The sequence below is a fragment of the Monodon monoceros genome, unplaced genomic scaffold (genome assembly GCF_005190385.1).
Source record: "Monodon monoceros isolate NGI ecotype Baffin Bay Population unplaced genomic scaffold, NGI_Narwhal_1 Contig174_ctg1, whole genome shotgun sequence".
NCBI lineage: Eukaryota > Metazoa > Chordata > Mammalia > Artiodactyla > Monodontidae > Monodon > Monodon monoceros.
In genome coordinates this window covers 1640285-1662002 of record NW_021697627.1, presented here as the reverse complement: position 1 = coordinate 1662002, position 21718 = coordinate 1640285, and the positions used below count along the sequence as shown (strand labels likewise).

General features: G+C 44.0%; 1 protein-coding gene across 1 annotated transcript in view; it reads left to right on the top strand.

Moving 5' to 3' along the window:
* The first annotated feature begins 6349 nt into the window (after positions 1 to 6349).
* LOC114891678 (BCL-6 corepressor-like) overlaps positions 6350 to 21718 on the top strand; it is a 43791-nt gene continuing 28422 nt past the window's right edge. The window contains exons 1-6 of the mRNA XM_029215926.1: positions 6350 to 9100; positions 10125 to 10308; positions 11011 to 11087; positions 13781 to 14039; positions 14898 to 15211; positions 15548 to 15802. Coding sequence (XP_029071759.1) covers positions 6365 to 9100; positions 10125 to 10308; positions 11011 to 11087; positions 13781 to 14039; positions 14898 to 15211; positions 15548 to 15802 — 3825 coding nt within the window. The 5' untranslated portion in view covers positions 6350 to 6364. The remainder of the gene's footprint in view (positions 9101 to 10124; positions 10309 to 11010; positions 11088 to 13780; positions 14040 to 14897; positions 15212 to 15547; positions 15803 to 21718) is intronic.

The following is a 21718-nucleotide window of genomic DNA, read 5'->3' as shown; positions in this document are numbered from 1 at the left end:
ATCCGTGTGCGGCGTGAGGTCGTGGGTTGGGGTTTGGGGGTGGATACTCGGTTCCCCTGTTGTGTGCAAGGTGTGCGGCTGGACGCGAGCATTGTTCCGGCTGGCTCACCGCCTGTCGCTTGCCAGACGGCACATTCCGGGGCTCTGGAGACAAACACCTTCCTGGCTTGTAGGCTCAGGCCAGGCAAGGGTTAATTTACTATTAAAGAGGTTTTTTCCAGAAAGTTCGCGATTTGCGACTAGACGCTGAGCGCCTGTATTGGCGTTCGGCGCCTTAAGGGTGGCGGTTGCAGAATGGATGAGGGGGAAGAGGAGAGCAGAAGGAGAATTATTTGAAGAGGTGTATTTAAATACGCGAGGACTGTATTTTAAAACAAAGCTTAGAGAGGAATTAGCTCGCTTCAAGTAGGTATTTGTATAGAGTAGTGTAAATGAGACAGCTCTGTGTTTTAGCTGCATTTGTCCCCTTTTTGGGATGAGGCTAGGGCAGGACAAGTGGTATTGGGTCCCTGGAGAAGCTTCTTGACATGGGACTAAAAATGAGGAAGAAACAGCATCATCCCAGAAAGTGTGCTGAGTGGCCAGCACAGATATATTTATTTCTGACACTTGCCCTACCTCTGAAAATGGACGCTGCGTCTGTTGGATTTCTTTTGCTGTGACAGAATTCCGTGTGTGGAGGGCATTTAAATGGTAGGTCATTAAATAGGTGTGCATACTCGGAGATTTCAATTATAACTAGCTTCTCCAGCCTTCGCACTACACTCCCACCCGTTGTGTGGTCTGGACTTTTCATGTTTCTTCTCGTATTTACTTCGGACACTTACTTCACTGCTTAGAGGAGCGCAGGAGATGGCGATTATTAATAGGTGGTTGATGTTTATTCCTAGACTGGTCGCCGTTGTGTAACTAACTATATGCTTTCCGAAGCCGGGATTTCCTCCGTTGGGAAGTAGGTCCTGAGGCTTTTTGGCGCTTTTGGCTGGGACTGTGTGGGGCACATTGAGGTCCTTTGAGGCCCTGGGTGCCTGAGAGTTAATAAATGTTCTGATGAATGAATTCGACAGGTCATTGGCCATTCTCTCTAGACTTTTGAAGTGAGGGCCAGTTCTGTGCCTCCTGGGCTGTGCCCCTGAGGCACCGGTTGAGAAAAGCTCCACTGGCAAGTGGAGGGTTACTGGCAGTGAGGACGGCCATGAGGGTAGCATACCTTATCCCGACTGACGCGTTATACGCTGCGCGTAAAGGCCGAGCACTCAGCCCTTTGTTCCCGCTCTTTGTCGCCTGGACACATGTCTAACTTGCTCTGCTTCGCGTCGCTGCCGACCTGCTCCTCCTTGCCTCCTTCCCTAAACTCTTGTCGAAGCACTACGCCTGTGCTCCTTGCCCGCTTGGGGATTAGGCAAGAAAATAAATAAGTAAACAAACTTTATACATAGAATACATACGTGTGTGTATATCCTAGAATGCAGCACTGTGACTGCGCAGGCGGCCAGGCTGGCCCGGGAAGGAACACCTATGCACTAGTGCCTTCGGGTGCATGTATGTCCCCGACCCCCACCACGTAGGCGTCATCAGGGTTGCTTGGTTGTGTCCGCCGTGAACTGTACCGCGCCCTCGAGGGGATTGTTGGTGTGCTTGTAATAGATTGGTTCGACAGAAACGGACACTCCTTCTGGCTGAAGAAGGGGGAGAGGAGGAAGACTGGTAGCTGGGGGAAGGGTGGGATGCAGAAGCGCTGGCCAACACCCACTAGCAGGATTGTGCAACCCAGCCTTACAGGTCTCATGGAGCAAAGTGGAAGGAAGGCTTCTGGGTTTTCTTTGCTCTTAACCCTGTAGAGGTACTGGAAATTATATAATGGACAAGGTGGTGGAACAAAGCCTAATGGATATTCCTGGAGGCAGAGTATCCTCCATAGGGAAAGGATGGCAGTCTTGGCCTGCTACTTTCTTTTCTTTTCTGTTCACATCCAGGTGCATGGGGTTTAATTCTTTGACATACCAAAAGCAGGTGCTAGAGTGTCTAGTTTTACCTGGTCATTCTTAGTGGGGTAACAGTGAACATACACAATAGGCATGCTCCCTTAAGGAATGGAACTTGGCGTACTAACCCCAGTATTCAGAGAAAGGATTCATGCTGGTGTTCAAATACAGGAAAGTCTGCGTAGAGCTCTGTGGTTGCATAGAGACCCTGACCAATGTTGATGCAGAAGGAAGACCTAAGCCTAAAATACCAGAGCAGTGTGTACAGGTAGCCACTGGAGAGACCAAAGAGGACCTTGAGTCATATGTATAAATAGACACACCTTCAACCATGACCTTTTGGGGGAGACAGATGAGAAATGGGCAGGGAGACAGCCTCCAAACAGGAATTGGAGACTAATATGTGGATGCTTTGGAGCCAGTATTGGATTGGTCTAAAAACTTAATATACTGATGCAGGTATTTGTCTGGTTCTTTCCAAAACTTGATTTTAGTGGGTGGGTTACAGATAACACATTTTACACCCTGGAAATAAAAGTTGCTAATTCTTGAATCTACTGTCTCTTTTTCCCTTGTAAACCTATGTTGTTCTGGCTTGGGAATGTGTAATGTTATAGGCAATAGGCAGAACAAAAACGCCATAAGGACCTAGAAAGCTGTATATGTTAGGAATATTTAGATTAAGAAGTTCCCCTGACTAACATGTGCTGGAGCAAATCAAGACAGGTGGACTCGGATGATGTACAAAACTGGAGATAACTGGCCAATTGAGAAGTAAACATGGGTATGTAAATACAGAGGACATAAGGTATTGCTATATTCTAAGACGAGATACAGGATTTTGTTGAAAACTGGGCAGAATTTTTATAGGATGTTTCTAGAGACAAAAGTCATTTTAAAAATGTGAAGAGGGTCACTTGGAAACAAAAATAATTCAAATGCAAATATTCATGGTTAGATACACAGTCTGAATGACAAAAATTCCTCAGTGCTTGACAAAAACTTTCCTGCTCAGTGAAAGCAACACAGGCAGCGAAGCCTGGGCCCAACTATTCATTCACAAACTCACTTACAGTGAAGTAGTGCATCTTTGGCCAGGAAGGGCAAAGTGTTCTAGCTAAGTTGGATGGCCCTCAATTGCTTCTGGTTATATTTTCTTCTCTCAAGCTGGGGATAGGGTATGTGTTAAATATAAAGGAACACTTCTAAGAGATTTTGAGTTATTGACCTTTAGTGGATGGATGGTGGTGGAAAAAGAGGAATATCTTTCTACTTTGTTGTCATGGGGAGTGTATATTGCTTGTGGTTCTGTTGCTTAGGTGGAGCAGGGCCTAGTGGACAAGGACAGAACTGAAAGAAGTACTGCTTCTGGGAGGAATAAATGGTAATTATTGCCTTTTAATTTGGGATGCTTTAATTTTTTTTTTTTTTTTTCTGGAGGAGACCAAGGGAGTATGGCACTTGTAGGGTGGATTAGCAGGTGCCTGACAACCCTAGAAGCACACTTAAATTCCAGCCCCTGGTTTGCCTGCAGAGTCTGTTTGCCTCTGTTTGAGCCCATCCCAGCATTCCAGTTTTTATTGGGAGGCTCACACATGGATGAAGCTTGTGTGGGATCAGGCAGGGCAGGGAACAGTGGTATGCAGTGCTTCCCAAACTCCAGCATTGCCGGGATGGTCCTCATGACATTGCTTCATGGAGGGCAGTGGGTTGACTCTTCTCCCACTGTCCTAAGGAGGAAAGGCCCTTTGTTTGTTAGGCCTCAGGTCAGATTGGTGCCCTGGGAGCCTCAGATGGGAAGGAGGGTGGTGCTTTCAGCAAATACACACCTTCTCCTTGCTTCAGGGCCCTAGCCACTCCCTCACATGGTTAGGGCCTGGAATGGAGGCAGATGCTGACTTGAGCCACCCCAATTTCTTTGCCAATGTTTGTGGCCTCTGGGAGTCTGTCTGTTTGCAACTGTGTACCTTGCTGACTCCTAGGTTGTGGCCACCACGATGAGAAGCAGCTGGGGCTGGAGTGATGGACTCCTCAGTTTGCCCAGGGGAGTGAGTGATCCATTGACCTCTCCAAAGTCAGGCCAGGCTTGCTGGTTGTCCCCAAGGTGTTCCTTGGGAGGAATATCTGATTTTTTGTTGAGTAAGAGTTCATTGAGGGTAACAGAAAGTAGAATGTTCTTCCTTTATTTTTTTAAAAATTATTTATTTATTAACATCTTTATTGGTGTATAATTGTTTTACAATGGTGTTTTAGTTTCTTCTTTATAATAGAGTGAATCGAGCTGTGTCTCCCAAGCTAACACTGGCACTCGGCACCTCTGTGTTGCACACCTGGTGATCAGGTGTGGGGAGTCAGGTTGGAGAAGGTCCTAACAGGACAAAATATAATTTGTGAGCCAAGAGACAGGAGGCGAACAGTATTCAGTTTACCCTGATTTAGGGTTAGGGGACAATTTAGATGGTGATCGTCATAATTGATTTACATGCAGTGGTCATGCTAAAATTAAAGACCGTAAGCGAAATTAAATTTGTTTAGGTGCAAACAGAGGGGAGTGGATAATTCAGGTCAAGATGGCAGGGGCAGAGCAGGTGAGAGGTCCGAGAACTTTTGGTGCTCACAACTTTGGGGGCAGTCTTTGCCCTGTGCAGATGTCGGGGTGGTGGTGTAGGGGATGTTTATAGGATCCTAGGATGTGTCTTTTGGCAAGTGTTCTAAAGTGAGTCTCTATTAGACAGCATATAGTTAGATCCTGTGTTTTTATCAAGTCAGTCAATGTATTTATTTTGACTGGAGTTTAATTAATTTACATTTGAAATAATTACTGATAGGGAAGGATTTACTGTTACCTTTGCTGTTTTCTGTATGTCTTGAGTGTTTTGGTCCCTCATTTCTTCTTTTAATGTCTTACTTTGTTTTGTCAACTTTCTGTAGTGATACGCTTTGATTCCCTCCTTATTTCCTCTGTGTATATTCTATATACATATTTTCTTTCTGGTTACCGTGGGGATTATATAAAACATCTTTCAACAGTAATAATATATTTTAGATTGGTAGCGTCCATGGTATGTAAAAACGATGTATTTTTAGGTTCACTGTCTCCATATAGGTGTCAAAAATTATGTCTTTATATATATTGTATCCATTAACATAGATATAATTTTTTTGTTTCATAATAGAGTTAAAAGATGGACTTATGGACCCACATTACAGTGGTACAAGGTCCTTTATTTACCTGTGTATTTAACTTTATGGGAGAATCTTGTAATCCATGTAACTTTGTGTTGCTATAGAGCATCATTTTGTTTCAACTTGAAGGACTCCCTTTAGAATTTCTTCTAGGGAAGTTCTTGTGGTAGTGAATTCCTTCATCGTTTTTGTTTTGTGTGTGTGTGTTTTTTTTTTTTTAATCTGGGAAAAGCCTTAATTTTTCCTCCAATTTTGAAGGACATTTTTGCAGATGTTGTAATGTTGTATTCTTGGTTAACAGCTATTTTCTTGCACACTTTTAATTTTATCATCCACTGCCTTTTTGCCTGCAAGATTTCAGCTAAGAAATTGGTTAATAATTTTATACAGGTTCCCATGTTTGTGATGAGTCACTTTTCTCTTACTGCTTTGGAGATTCTGTCTTTGGCTCTGTCAGTGCCATTAGCTGGATACATTTCGAGCCTTTAAGTAGACCCTTACGGTTTACCTTTTAGCAGTAAAATATGAAACACAGGACTATCTTCAGACACTAGGGAGAGGAAATCAAAAGATGTAACCACAGTTTGACCCTTAGACTCTTCATTGATTTAGAAATGAGACAGGTAATATGCCATGTTCCAGTTGTCCAATGGAAGATTGTTTCTGGTTATATTAATTTGTGCCTTCCTATATCCAGGAAAGAATCCCTCCCACAACCCTGACAGGGCTGGGGAGGTTTAGTGTGAGTTCTGAATCCCATGAGGGTAGTGCGAAGCGGTGGAGATGGTGTCCTCTCAATTGTAATATAGAACTTTTGCCAAGAAGGTGAACTTCTCAGAGTTAATAGATAACTTAATTAATATATATTAACTCTAAAGGGGTAAACATTTTACATGCTTTTAGAATGCTAGTTGAACGGAGCAGTGAAGAAAGCAGGCAGCACATTTCACTGCCATGAGATAGGATTTATTTGTAGTAGTGGAAAAAGCAAGCCCTGTGAGTATTTTATTTTTAGTTCATCTTTAACCATGGATGCTCTAATGTTAGGCTGCTGTCATAATAAATTAACTTGCAGATTTTCTTTGGGGTGGGTACTGCTGCTTTGAAGGAATGGTAAGTGACACCCATGTTCTTTTTCTGTAAAGGTGGATGTGACTAGTGCCCACTGGATCGACGGCGTGGCAGTGGTGAGCATGGACCGCAGTGGCCTGATTCCGAAAGAGCTCTGTGTACCTGAAGGCATTATATCTTCTGGCTTGTGTGAACTGGGCTCAGAGAAAGGTCAGGAGGCTGCCATGAGCTCTTTAGGTGGCCCTGGGTTTTCTTCAGAAAGAAGTCCAGAGATGCAGTTCAAACTGAATATACCCGAGACAGTGGAGGCTTCCGCTGTCTCTGGAGAACCCCCAGATAGCTTCAGTGCTGTTTACAAAACACCACCTAGTATACAAAAAAGCGTTATACCTACAAGAGAAACATTGGGCTTAGATAGGTCTGCCAGTGCCAGATACAGCCCTTTCAACATCAGGGGTGCTAATTACCAGCAGATGCCCTGGGTCAATCCTTACATGGAGCAGGCCATGCCAGCCATCTCCCCTTTCCACAGCTCACCGAATAAGTATTCACTGAACATGTACAAGACCATGCCACTTCAGCAGTCTCACAGCTTAGCCCAGTCGCTGTATTCTCCAGTTTTCGCAAATGAGCGAAAACTGTCAGTCCCTCACTCTGTCAGTCCCTACATCCCATCATCTCTGCCTTCAGCCTCTCCACCTGTCCCGCCTCTGGTCCACTGTGCAGACGAAAGCCTGCCCTGGGAGATGGGCGTCAGTCCTGGGAACCTGTTTAATTCCCACTCATATTGCCACCTTCAGAACAATGAGCACTCTGGGGTGCTCTCTGCCAAGGTAGTCACCCATGGCCAGCTGGAGGACACAGCTCCTCTACTGCCACCCTCACCTTGGCCTTTACCAAGAGTCCGCTTTCCTTCCCCGCCCAGTGCAGACACCTACTCTGAATTTCATAAGCACTATGCCATGATTTCCACCTCGCCCTCCATTTCCCTGTCAAAGCCATATATGACGGTCAGCAGCGAGTTCCCCGTGGCCAGGCTCTGCAGCAGCAAATATCTGAAGACTCCAGAAGGAGGCAGAAGTCCTCAGCCAGTTCCTGAGCACATCTGGAAAACAGCAGGTGAACACAGAAAAGGTGTCTGCTCACCTCCTGTGTTGGAGAAGCAGATGGTTACAAAAGATGTCACTAATAAGCCCCTAGACTTGTCTTCTGAAGTGGTGGACATAGATGCTTCCACAGCTGACCACATGAAAAAGATGGCTCCCAAGGTCCTGGTTTACAGCAGAACTGGAAGTGGCCAAGTGCTCTCCAGAAGTGAGATTCCAAAAGAAACACTGCCTCCTCCAGGAAACAGCTGTACTGCCTGTAGATCTGAGATCACTAACATGGCTACCTCATCCTGGGTGGTGCCTGGACCAAGGTGTAACAAAGAGAACAATGGCAAAGGCCTGCCACTGAAAAACAAGGCCTTGGACTGGGCCATCTCGCAGCCGCACAGTTCTTCACGTCTCCAAGTGGGAAACACAGGTACTGCAGTCACTAACGTTTTGGGGTCAGTGCTGAGCACGGGTCACCCAGCCTTTGTGTTGCCAGTCCCAAATGCCAGTGCGGATGGCAACAAGACTAGCAGGAGCTCCATGGATTCCATGGCATGTTTTAATCAACACATGGGCCAGCCCCTGACCACAACTGCCAAGCATGGCAGTGGCATCAGCAGCAAGGGCACCAAAGCCAGCAACCCAGAACCGAGTTTCAAAGCAAATGAGAATGGCCTCCCACCAAATTCAATATTTCTATCTCCAAATGAGGCGTTCAGGTCCCCACCAATTTCTTACCCTAGGAGTTACCTCCCTTACCCAGCACCTGAAAGCGTGCATCTGAGTCGCGTCTCCTTACATGGTGAGCGACCTATCTACCCTCACCCAGTTTTGTTGCCAAACAGTACTCTCTTTCCCGGGCACCTTGCCACAAAGCCTAGATTGCCCTACAGGGTACCCTTGGGCCAGCCAGAGTTTGTGGCCAACCAAGATGTGTTGGACATGGTGCAGCCCATTATGCCCACTAAAGAAGAGAAAACAGAGAAGTTGTCCGGGTCCCACGACAGAGCCTCCTATGAGGACTCAACCGTTTGGAATCAGCTTCCTGAGGTGTTGGAAGCTAACAGCACCACGTTACATCCACAAGTCTCCACTGACAAGAACCTAAATGCAAGCCTTATCTGGAATCAAGGGAAAACTCTCATCAGGAGTGACAGTCTTATCTGTGTAGATCTTCTCGAGGAAGAGCCAGGTGCGAAACCTGATGCAGACCTATCCAAAGCCAGGTTCACGGCTGAGAGTGTTGGCCATAGTGCTGAGCCCACCAAACCCCCATCTGGCCCAGCCCTGCAGCCACACCAGGATTTTATTGCCCTGAAAGAGGAGTCGGGACAGATCAGTGACTTTCAGGAAGCCTGTACTTTCAAACAAGCTCCAGGCCAGTCTGTCTTCCGTTTAAGCACGGAGAATATTCCAGTGGGAACCAACAAGGAGAAGCTGGCGATGTCGGTCTTTACTCCATTCCTGGAGCCAAGCCTTGGGAATGATGGCCCTGCGGTAACTTCTGGTGAAACCCAAAAGGATCCCAAACCACTTTGCTTGGGCAGTGCCCCACCGAGTGTGGACATCACCCCCATTTATACCAAGGATGGAGTTGATGAGGCAGAATCAAACAATATCAGAGTTCTGAAACCAAAGCCATCTAAGCTGGCAAAGAGAATTGCAAACTCTACTGGTTATGTGGGTGACCAGTTCAAATGTGTCACTACTGAACTGTATGCAGATTCCAGGCAGCTCAGCCGGGAGCAGCGGGCATTGCAGGTGAGCCCCCCACCCAAATTTCAGGAGGTTGACTAGTTGTCAGTGTTTTAAATGTATGAAGAGGATTGGGGGGACATGGTAGGGCAGGACACTAGGCAGATTTAATTACTGAAGCTTATGGTAATTGAAATGTTTGAAAGATCTCCAGTAAGGGGAGTACATGGTAGGACTTAGGAGGTTCGTGTATCTGCATACTCCAAATTATTGTGTAGACTCTAAAAGGACTTCACTCAAATGCTGATATCAGAAGTTTTAATAATTGCAAAGATTGTGTGATGTTTACAGGTTGCTTTAATTTCTGTGCTGTTACTGTATGTTAACAGTTATACCTAGAATTGCTGTTCAGAATGCCCTATGTGGTGATAGTTGGTGGAAGTGTGTAGGAGCTGCATGTCTGTGGCATTCGTGCAGCCTTCACGCACACCCCTTGCATGATGAGCTATATGTAGCCTGTTACTAAATTCAGTAGTGAATCATCATTCATGCAGGAATTTATCAAGATTTTTAGCATTATTTAAAAGATGAATAAAGTCAAATTATTGCTGTAAAGTCATGAAAAAAGTTGGCACATGTTTATAAAAATGGATAAAGTTATGTAAATGACTCATTGAATGCCCACCTTAATTACATGAATAGAAGGATTGCAGAAGGACAGTATTATATCTACCTGGCTCACCATCAGTTCTGCAAATTTCTGTTTTTCAGATTATTTTTACTAGAATATTACATAAACTTTTAGAATTAAATTTTATTACAAAATATTTGAAGGAAAGCTTATAGCTTACGCCCATCTTTGTTCATTGTGCATCTCTTCTTACTACTGTTTTATCTTTGTTTTTATCTCCAAAAGAGAATGTATTTTTGCAATAGTGTGTTCATGAATATACATACATGCATACTTTATTTCATAAATTGTATTTGTTTTCAGGCAAACCGTTTTTTGGAGATACTTTCCTTTAAGATAAGGCAACTAAAATATCTTTAATGGTAAGCTGTATTTTTTCCATATTCATTCTCTTTCTAGCGTGCAATGTTGCGCTTTTCGGAGATGGAGATGAAAGAGAGAAAATGTGGCCACCCTGCAACCAAAGACTCTGAGGTGTGCAAGTTCAGCCCTGCTGACCGGGAAAGGCTGAAAGGAAATCAGGGCAAAAAGCGGAAGAAGGTAACCCTGGAGGCCATTGACAACCAGAATGATAGTGAGAGAGGTAAGTAGCTTGAGTGTGGTACCACATCTATGAGAATGGGGTTGAGTCTATTCTCAGAGTTGAGGGAGGTGAGAGGAAGGAATTCACTTTGCAGTTTGGTGGCTGCAGGGGGAAATAGGCTGCTCTTTCAGTCTGCAGAGTGAAGGGTTGATTGTCCTTTTGAAAGTTGTGGCATCCAAGAAAGAAGCAGCTAGGGTGGGTTATTTCTTGGGACATATATCCTTTTTCAAAGAAGCACTGGTCCTGAATTTAGAAATACTCTAATATGGTACGTCTCTGGGTACATCTCTGTGGCAGTGGCCTACAAAAAGGTGAATTAACTTGAAAATGTGGTGGTCAAGATTTTCATTTACTCTATGATAGTATAGGCAGTTGAGGTAAATTTTCACTTTAGAAGACAACAAATGAGTTAGGTTCTTAAAACTAGGACGTGCATAAATAGGAACCATCAGTGGGAAGGACAAGGAGGCATTCATCCCTTCCTTCTCAAACATGCAGTGACAGTCTTCTTTGCCAGCTGTTTGGCTGGGTCAGACTTAGGACTTGCTCAATGGAAATGGCTGGGCAGGAATTGGAAGAAGGCTGAGTCAGAGAGCTTCATGAAACTTTTTAGGTCAGGAAACCTCTCTTACACTACAGCATGTGTATGTTTTGTAAACTACTTTGAGTTTTGAACAGAGATTCCCAATGCCTCTTCTGTAGAGGAAATAAGTTTTAACAAGGTTAGCTTTTGCTGGAGTTTCTGTAATTACCTGCAGAGGATGGAATTTAAATCATTGGTAAGTCTTAAACAATCAGTACTTCCCCATTTTGTTTAGTGCTAACTGGGCATGGCTCAATAGTAGAGAGGTTGCTTTGTCGCTGTGATGACTTGTAAATGTTGCCGTGGTGATGCTTTTGTGAGGAAATACTGTGGTACAACATGATATATTATGGGACATATGTGCTGTGAATCATATGACTGTGCTGCAGGAAGCAAGTGTTAAACATAGACATGGGGCTTCCCTGGTGGTGCGGTGGTTGAGAGTCCACCTGCCGATGCAGGGGACACGGGTTCGTGCCCCGGTCTGGGAGGATCCCACGTGCTGCGGAGCGGCTGGGCCCGTGAGCCATGGCCGCTGAGCCTGCGCGTCCGGAGCCTGTGCTCCGCAACAGAGGAGGCCACAACAGTGAGAGGCCCGCATACTGAAAAAAATAAAAGAGAAGAAAAGAACATGGACATGGTAACATCTGCCTAGACTGCAAGACCAAGGACATGTGACTTTCTGTTTTTAGAAAAGTAGCTACAATGGCAGATCCTCATGGTCAGTGCCCCTACATATCTCTTTGTCTGTGTTCTTTGTCTTCAAGGGCAGTTATTTGGATAGGCCTTAAAATGACCTCAATTGCAAAAGACTAAATTGATATCCGCAGGAATGTGCTGTATAGCTTCTGTCCCATGTAGGTTGTATAGCCTGTGTATCTTGCACAGTCATAGGTGTTCTTCAGAACACCCACCTTGAGAGGGCTTCATTTAAGAGAATCCAGATCTTTGCTGTGAGAGGCAGCACTGAAAAGGTCTCAGTTGTTTTATTTTTTTTCTCATAGTGTCTTAAGTGGGTATTTGGGGGAAAGGGTGGATGGACCTAGTTTGGGAAAAGATCCTCTTGTGAAAAGCAGAAGAAAACATAAACTGTGTGTGTGGATGAGTGATTTCAGTGAACCATGACTTTAGCAATGGAGCTTTCTGATAATAGTTCAGAATGAGGCGCCACAGACATCACACTTTGGGGTCCCTGGGGACAAGGCATGAGGAGACTGTAAGTTCAGGCACAGGAGTCCAATGCCTGGCTGAGCGGGAAGGGCAACACATGTGCTGCATGCTCCCAGACCTGGTGGGTGAAGGGGCACCCTCTGCACCCAGGCAGGTTTTACCAGGTGGGAAGCCTAGAGCCTGTCAGGAAAGGGCTCTTTCTGTGGGGGTGCTGTCACTCAATGAGGAGCAGGGAGATGAGGTTACCAGTGAATCACTCTTTGCCAGCACATGTGAAATAAGTCATCACAAGTGTTCTGGGTATTTTCTGTGGGCAGAAGATGCCAGCCAAAAAATCAGGTGGGTGAGATATAAACTAATATCACTTTTACAAAGTTTGCATGAGGGTGAAAACTTAAGTAGAAAATATTCTCCTTGAGAATGATGCCTGTTTAGGAATGGTTGAAACTGTTATTAGAGATACAGGTGACTACATGACATCTGAAGTTAAAATGTAAAATTTGGACTTGGAATCTGAAACACTTGTGCTGATAAACTGATTCTTCATCTGATGATAAGTTATATGGCAAGGAAGATAGGGTCCTGTCTATTCAACAACTGTTTTGTTGTTCATCTGGAAGACACAAAATATCACCTAGCTAATCAGTCTTCAAACCACCTGTCTTGAGACATCTGTGAAAGGCATACGTGCCAATGAGAGGGATAGAAGTACATAGTGTCTCGGGGGTGCTGAGATATCAAGGACCTTTCTCCTGGACAGGAAATGGTAACAGTTACATGGTTTCAGTGATACGGTTTTCACTTTAAGTGTGATGAGAGGACAGAGAAGGATTAGCAGTAACTAGATTGATTTCTTTGAAGTTGCCTCTGAACCTGTACATACACTAATAAACTTTGCTAAAGGGTTCCTCGTCCTAGTGCCATTGGTCTTCTCAGGTTCCCTGCATTCCTCTGCTTATCTTGAAGGTTGCAGTAGTAGCCTGGGCTGTAGGCCCAGAACATATAGTAGAGACCATATGCTTTGTCCCATAAAGGATGTGGGCTGTCTTTCACCACTTTGTTTACTGTCCCTTTTCCTTCATCATTTTTCCTGTTGACCCAAGTGAGTATTAGTGTTTTTCTTTCTGTAGGTGATATTTGGTAGATACTTGGTCTGTTTATTATATCAGCCTTCACTTAATTGAAAATATGGACTTCAGCATATGTTTTCATAGAGGTTTTTAGGTCAGTCTTGGCTTGCTTAGATTTTGCTGCCAAAAGAAAGGACCATGTATGCTTACAAGGACTACATATGCTTCATGCCTCATTTTGGTTGTTTCCTTCATGCCCCCAACTGTAAAAACATAAAGTTACTAGTCCATTCAGTATAGAAGATAAGACATTTGTATTTTGAACAGTTGTGGTGGAAGAGCTCTGTTCTCATACCACCTCCAGGGCAGTATAGTAATGATTACATACAACCTACAGGCCCTTGGAAAGGTGCTCATACCTCCTCTTCCCGGTTGCTAGATGCTTAATCCCCAAGATAGCTAAAGACAGAGAGACAAAGTCTCCCAAGACTTATGTTCCAGCAAAGAGAGTGACCACACTCCTCTTCCCTTCCTATACTCCCATTACTGATGTGTAAGACAGGCTAACTAACCCACCCCGCCAGGGTACTTTTTGATTAATTTGTAGTTATTTCTCCATTAGATGACTGGCCTGAGAGGGAAATGACAGGTGTGCATTGAATTAACAGGGCTCCATCCCAAAAAGCAGCGCTACTTGCTGCACCTTACAGAACGGGAGCATCAGGTGTTGGCGGCAGAGAGCAAACCTGCCTGGCAAGGCAGGAAGGAAGTGACCCAGGCTGTTAAGCCTGAGGTCATTGCCCAGAGCAGTGAAATCTCTGAAGAGAAACCCAGCAGAAAGAGTGCAGAGGCCAAAGGCAACAGAAGCTGGTTGGAGGAGTTCCTCAAATCCAGTGCCAATGATCAAGGTACACGGGGGCCTCTCCTGGAGGGTGGGTCACCTGTCGTCTGTGGCAGAGGGCCCTGGACGGGACCTGAGCACCATCGAAGTTGGCTGAGTAGTACGTGGTAGGTGGGGAGTTCTCTCCTGAGGTCCTACTAGCCTCCATACTTCTTCCTTCTGCAATGTACAGTGAGGAGCTCAGTTGAAAGGAGGGAGATAATTTATTTCTTGGGCTTTTCTTACCCAGACCATGGCTGCTCAGGAAGGTAAGTCTTGTTGACCCTGTGGCGTGACAGTGCCCTCATTCCAGCACCTTAGTATGTCAATTTGGTAGTTCCTTAGAATGTAGGCTGGTTGTCCTTGGTTGGGAAGGTCCTGCATCTGAGCCCACTAGGTGGGGGTGTAAAATCCTGAAGAGCTGACGCTTGCTCTCTTGTCATGGTTCTTTGAACAAACATGACACTCATTTTGTGGGTTAACTTATTTGCTGTTTGAATTTGAGTCATTAAAATATTAAGGCTTGGGCTTCCCTGGTGGCGCAGTGGTTGAGAGTCCGCCTGCCGTTGCGGGGGACATGGGTTTGTGCCCCGGTCAGGGAAGATCCCGCGTGCCGCGGATTCCGGCTGGGCCCGTGAGCCATGGCCGCTGGGCCTGCGCGTCTGGAGCCTGTGCTCCGCAACAGGAAAGGCCACAACAGTGAGAGGCCCACGTACCGCAAAAAAAAAAAAAAAAAAAAAAAATTAAGGCTTTGAAATGTAATTAGTATACCTTTGAAAACTGAAGTGATCAGTGTTAACAGTAGTTTTTTCTTCCTGTACCAGCTAAAACTTGTAACGCATGTTTCTGCCTTCCCTACACCTCACCCCTCCACCCCCCCTTTTAGACTTTCCTGTATCCTCCAGCTCTGTGCCCACGAAGAGGCTTTTATCTACCATTGCGGGCAACCAAATGCAGACCCAGCCAAGCTGCACATCAGGCTTGATGATGCATACTAAACAGCAGAGAATTAAACAAAGCCATAAGCCAGGTGTACTGCACAGAGATGATCAAGAGGATTGCCAGGGTGCCATGCTGCTGCAGAAATACACTAATGGCACTGAGAAAACATCTGGGAAGAGACTGTGCAAAACCAAGCATTTGATTCCTCAGGGGCCCAGGCGGTGCACCTCACTGAAAAGCGACAGTGCAGATAGCCAGGTACCTTTTGACATCTCCTCCTGAATCAGGCTTGTGCAGGCACTCCATAAGTTATTGCTTGCCTACCTGTTCCCTGCTTCTCAAAGAACAAAGCTTTCCTTTTCCTGATCTCGTTCCCCAAGTTGACTCACTTGTCCTAGCGACCATATCTCCTAGGTGGTGATGAAGTTTCAAACTGGTACGAATGAAATCCTTTCCCCATTACCCTCTGACACCCCTCCCTCCTCCAAACAACTGAAAAGGAAAAAGTGCCTCCTTCTCAGGTTTGTAAGTCAGGGCAAGAATCAGCTGTTGGAAGATGGCCTTAAATGTTTGTACTGCCTGGTTTTGTGATAGGTGAACATCCAGAGATTCCAAAATCAGCCTGAGCTCACTTCTAACTGCGAACAGTCACCAGCCAAGCTGGACCAGAAGTACTTCAACAGTTTGCAGCAATTGCTGCCAGCTTCACAGACCTCACAGCTGCTGTACTCAGGGTCATCTCCACAGACAACCCAGTGTTGCCCTTTGCACCCGAAAGCACGGAGACTTTCTGTCAATAAGAATACTGGAGAGACCCTCCTGCAGCGGGCTGCCCGACTTGGCTACGAGGTGGGTGTCCTCGTGTGTGTTTTTGTGGGTTCCTAGATTCAGAAATCACTGGCCACTCGTCCGTGACATGGGGTAGGAGGGTGCACTGCCTGGGACCAGGGCAGGGGAGGAGATGGCATTCAGAGCCCAGCACCCTTAACATTAGGAGCTGGGCTTAGGTATTCTCCCAGGATGTTTATATTAGCCCTGCTGGTGCTGCCCTTCTTCTGGTGACTTGTTCACACCAGTGAGGGTGTGAAAAGAAAGGCCGCTCTGATATTTACTTTGTTTAAGCAGGTAGCTTGGTTTGGCATCCTCTAGTCTTGCTCACTTATATCTGCTGTCAAATTTGACATAATCCAGGGCTTGTGGAAATAAGCCTTTTGGATTCTGATTAGCAAGGGGAAGAGAACTTACTAGCCCCATTTTGGCTTGTTTATGAACAGATACACATTGGGGTCAGCTGTTGGTCAGTGTCTGCAGGGTAGGTGCTGAGGCAGCAGGGTTGTGGAAATGGAGGGGGACAGACCTCTATTCCTGAGAGGGTAGGAGGGACTTAGACTTTGCTCCGAACTCCCTGCCCATTTCACCTGCATTTCCCCACCTAGCGTGGCTGATGTCAGCGGTAGATTGTATTGTCTCAGCACTCGTTCTAAGCCCACAAGATCATGGTAACGCATTTCATCCTTTCAACCTTTTCGTGTGGTAGTAACAAGTATTATCTTGACTTCAGATGAGGAATTTGAACCCCAGAGGGCTTAAATGCTACTTATGCAGGTAGCAGTTCACCAGTATGGCTCCAAAGCCAAGCCCCCCCATCTTCCCTTCTCTCCCCTACCCCACTGCTCTCCAAGGACTGCGTCACATTGGAATTGCCCTACTTACAATTTGAAATATCTGTGAAATAGATTACTGCCACTGTGCATCTTTAGCACCACACAGGATTTAACTGAAACTGTGTCTCCTTCACCTTGGCCAGATTTGTGCTGCTATCCAGTGTCCTGTGAGCCCTTTCTGAGTGCCCAGTTGTAGGTCTCCCATTGACCATGAGCACACTTCATGAGTGGGTGGGAAGTTGTAAGTAAGCTAGCACCCTGTGGGACAGTCCTTTGAAACAGTAGCATTTTCTTAGTCTGGGATATTTTTAATTTGTGCAATAAAAACAGTTTGATTTTGTTTGGGAATGGGTGGGGTACCCTTCAGACATTCCCAATTTCTAGTGTTAAAAAATAAACCGGAAATGTATAGAGAGACTTGCCTGGCCTCATAACCATTCTAACTGTTGGTGACAGCAGTTATCATTTGTTTAGAAGCCACCACCCTTAAAAACTAGGATGCATGTATTTAACCAACTTGCCTGCAACAGAGAAGGGTTCTCAGGTGGTTATCACATTTAGGTTACATTTCTCTAGCCGGGGCTATTGATTTGACCTTTTGACTCTCAACACTAGACGTGAGTTATAAGTTTCATAGGTCATGTAAACTTGAAGTTGGGGTTTGACCTCTCTTGTCTGCAATTTCCCCAGGTGTTGAGTAAGAATAATCCTGTTCCTGGTATCTCATAGGTATTTCTGTGGGATAACATAAGATACATTCATTTGCAGAAATGAAAAGTACTATGTGATAGTAACACAGTTGAGTTGACAGTTGATGGCAGAAAGTCTGACCTGGTTACTGCTGCTTTGTTGCCACCCTCCACGTGAAGAGAGTTGAAATAGCCATTAGCTATCATGTCTTTTTATTTCTGTGTACCCTTGAATTAGCTGTAGTAGTGATGAAGGTCTCCAGATGAAGGCCATAATTGTCAGAGCAAATAAACCCTGGGTTGATAGGATACCAGGTGGGCTGCCAAGATCTGGGTAAATTGATCTGTACCGAGCAGTCAGTGCCTTTCAGAGCCTTGTGACAGGGCCTCACCCTGGCTGGGGCACAAAACTCATTAGCTTTGCAGGTGTTCACTCGAGTCTGCCTAGTGAGGGCCTGCTAAAAGAGCAGCTTCATGCGGTATCCCAGTTCAGTAACCAGGGCTTCAGTGCAGGTGGCCTGGGAGTCCAGAGGATTGTGGGCTCTCTGGCAGGTTAGGATCTGAATGAAGGAATCCATTTGTGGGCGTGCCTTCTCTCTTTCTTCTATTGTTTTGGGAGGGAGCTGCCGCAGTGACCCAAAGTAACAGGGTGCTGATGGCCAGGTTTGCCAGCGTGTCACATTAGGTTCATGGGATGAGCAAATGGAATATCCTAGTTAGCTCCCAAGTGGGTGGTCACCTTTGGTTGATGTGTCCTTGAAAAGTCATAAAAGGCTTCTCACAACCCACCTCACTTCTGTGAGTGGCTGGAATGGCCCTTGTTTTAAATTTAGCAGGTGAGTTATTTAAGAGTTGTCACAATGAGGCCTGCTGTGACTCCAGTGAGCTCCCCCTTAACAAGTATTGGGTCCCCTGTAGACTCCATCTACTTTGTTTCCTTTGTTGTCAGAACATGATAGCTCTCTGCTGAGCATGCCTTGTAGGAAAACAGTGTAACTTGTTTATTGGTGGCACATTTTGTTCTATGTTTATGAAACTTGCTTAACCAAGGTGATAAAACATTGAATAAGTTGCTTCTCTTGTGTAGTGGGAGTATATCTGTGCATATATTTACACATTTTTAATAAAGTATTTTTTAGCAGCTTTAGGTTTTTAGAATTGAGCAAAAATACAGAGTTCCCTGTATTTGTACAAACTTCTCCCCCCCCCAAATTCCTATTATTAATGTTTTGTTACAGTTGATATGTTGATAATGACACATTATTAGTAACTAAAGTTCATAGTTTACATTAAAGTTCACTCTGTTTTCTACAGGCTCTGGTTTTGATTACTGATATTATACCAAAGAAATGAAATTAGTAACAGTGATTCTAATACAAACTCTTTATATTCTGTTCACATTCTGAAAAGTAGGAGGAATACACTTTTACTTAATGCCTGAAATGCATAGGTTGATTCCTGTCACCAACATAAGTAAATATGAAATATTACATTGATTCAACCCCAACTGGGATGGAGAATGAAGCAAAATACAGCACTTTATGTAGTCCATGGGAAGAGCCTCTTCTTTTTTTTCTGTATTTTTTTATTGCAGTATACTTGCTTTACAATATTGTGTTAGTTTCTGCTGTACAGCAAAGTGAATCAGTTATACATACACATATATCCGTTGTTTTAGATTTCCTTCCCATTAAGGTCACCACAGAGCATTGAGTAGAGTTCCCTGTGCTATACAGTATGTTCTCGCTAATTACCTGTTTTATACGTAGTAGTGTATATATGTCAGTCCCAAACTCCCAGTTCATCCCACTCACCCCCCATCCCCCTTGGCATCCCGTATGTTTGTTCTCTACGTCGGTGTCTCTATTTCTGCTTTGTAAATAAGATCGTCTATACCAGTTTTCTCAGATGCCACATATATGAGTTAATATACGATACTTATTTTTCTCTTTCTGACTGACTTCATTCTGTATGACAGCCTCTAGGTCCATCCACGTCTCTACAAATGACCCACTTCTTTTTATGGCTGAGTAATATTCCATTGTATATATGTGCCACATCTTCTTGATCCATTCGTCTGTCTGTGGACACTTAGGTTGCTTCCATATACTGTCTATGGTAAATAGAGCTGCAATAAACATTGTGGTACATGACTCTTTTTGAATTATGGTCTTCTCAGGGTATATGCCCAGTAGTGGGATTGCTCGGTCGTATGGTAGTTCTATTTTCAGTTTTTATAGGAACCTCAATACTGTTCTCCATAGTGGCTGTATCAGTTTACATTCCCACCAGGAGTGCAAGAGGGTTCCCTTTTCTCCACATCCTCTCCAACATTTATTGTTTGTAGATTTTTTGATGATGGCCATTCTGACTGATGGGAGGTGATATACCTCCTTGTAGTTTTGATTTGCATTTCTCTAATAATTAGTGACGATGAGCATCTTTTCATGTGCCTCTTGGCCATCTGTATGTCTTCTTCAGAGAAATTTAGGTCTTCTCCATTTAGGTCTTCCACCCATTTTTTGATTGGGTTGTTTGTTTGCTCCATGAACTGTTTGTATATTTTGAAGGTTAATCCTTTGTCCATTGCTTTGTTTGCAAATATTTTCTCCCATTCTGGAGCATTGTCTCTTTGTCTTGTTTATGGTTTCCTTTGCTGTGCAAAAGCTTTTAAGTGTAATTAGGTCCAATTTCTTTACTTTTGCTTTTATTTTCATTACTTTAGGAGCTGGGCAAAAAAGATCTTGCTGTGGTTTATGTTAAAGAGTGTTTTTCCTATGTTTTCCTCTAAGAGTTTATAGTGTTCTAATTTACATTTAGGTCTTTAATCCATTTTGAGTTTATTTTTGTGTATGATGTTAGGGAGTGTTCTAATTTCATTCTTTTACATGTAGATGTTCAGTTTTCTCAGCATCACTTATTGAAGCGGCTGTCTTTTCTCCATTGTATATTCTGGCCTCCTTTGTCATAGATTAGGTGACCATAGGTGTGTGGGTTTATCTCTGGGCTTTCTGTCCTGTACCATGGATGTATCTTTCTCTTTTTCTGCCAGTACCATACTGTCTTGATTACTGTAGCTTCATAGTATAGTCTGAAGTCAGGGAGCCTGATTACTGCAGCTCCATTTTTCTTTCTCAGGTTTGCTTTTGCTATTTGAGGTATTTTGTGGTTCTATACAAGTTGTAAAATTTTTTGTTCTAATTCTGTGAGAAATCCCATTGGTAACTTGATAAGGATTACATTGATTCTGTAGATTGCTTTGGGTGGTACAGTCATTTTCACAATGTTGATTCGTCCAATCCAAGAACATGGTATATCTCTCCATCTGTTTCTGTCGTCTTTGACTTCTTTCATCAGTATCTTGTAGTTTTCTGTGTACTGGTCTTTTGCCTCCTTAGGTAGATTTATTCCTAGGTATTTTATTCTTTTTGTTGCATTGGTAAATGGGAATGTTCCCTTGATTTCTCTTTCTGATCTTCCATTGTTAGTGTACAGGAATGCAAGAGATTTCTGCACATTACTTTTGTATCCTGCAACTTTACCAAATTCATGGATGAGCTCTAATTGTTTTCTGGTGGCATCTTTAGGATTTTCTAGGTATAGTATCATGTCATCTGCAAACAGTGACAGCTTTTCCAATTTGGATCCCTTTTATTTTTCTTCTCTGATTGCCACGGCTAGGACTTCCAAAACTATGTTGAATAACAGTAGCGAGAGTGGACACCTTTTTGTTTCTGATTTTATAGGAAATGCTTTCAGTTTCTCACCACTGCGAATAGTGTTTGCTGTGGGTTTGTCATATCTGGCCTTTATTATGTTGAGGAATGTTCCCCCTATGCCCACTTTCTGGAGAGATTTTATCATAAATTGCTGTTGAATTTTGTCAAAAAATTTTCCTGCATCTATTGAGATGATCATATGGTTTTTGGGTTTTTTTTTTTTTTGATCATATGTTTTTTATCCTTCAGTTTGTTACCATGGTGCATCACAGTGATTGATTTGCATATATTGAAGAATCCTTGCATCCCTGGGATAAATCCTACTTGATCATGGTGTATGATATTTTTAATGTGTTGTTGGATTTATTTTGTTGAGGATTTTTGCATCAGTGTTCAAAAATTTGATATTGGTCTGTAATTTTCTGTTTTTTGTGCTTTCTTTGTCTGGTTTTGGTACCAAGGTGATGGTGGCCTTGTAGAATGAGTTTGGGAGTGCTCCTCTGTGTAATTTTTTCCAGAGTTTTAGAAGGATAGGTGTTAGCTCTTCTGTAAATGTTTGATAGAACTAGCCTGTGAAGCCATCTGGTCCTGGACTTTTGTTTGTTGGAATATTTTTAATCACAGCTTCAGTTTCATTACTTGTGATTGGTCTGTTCCTATGTTCTATTTCTTCCTGGTTCAGTCTTGGAAGGT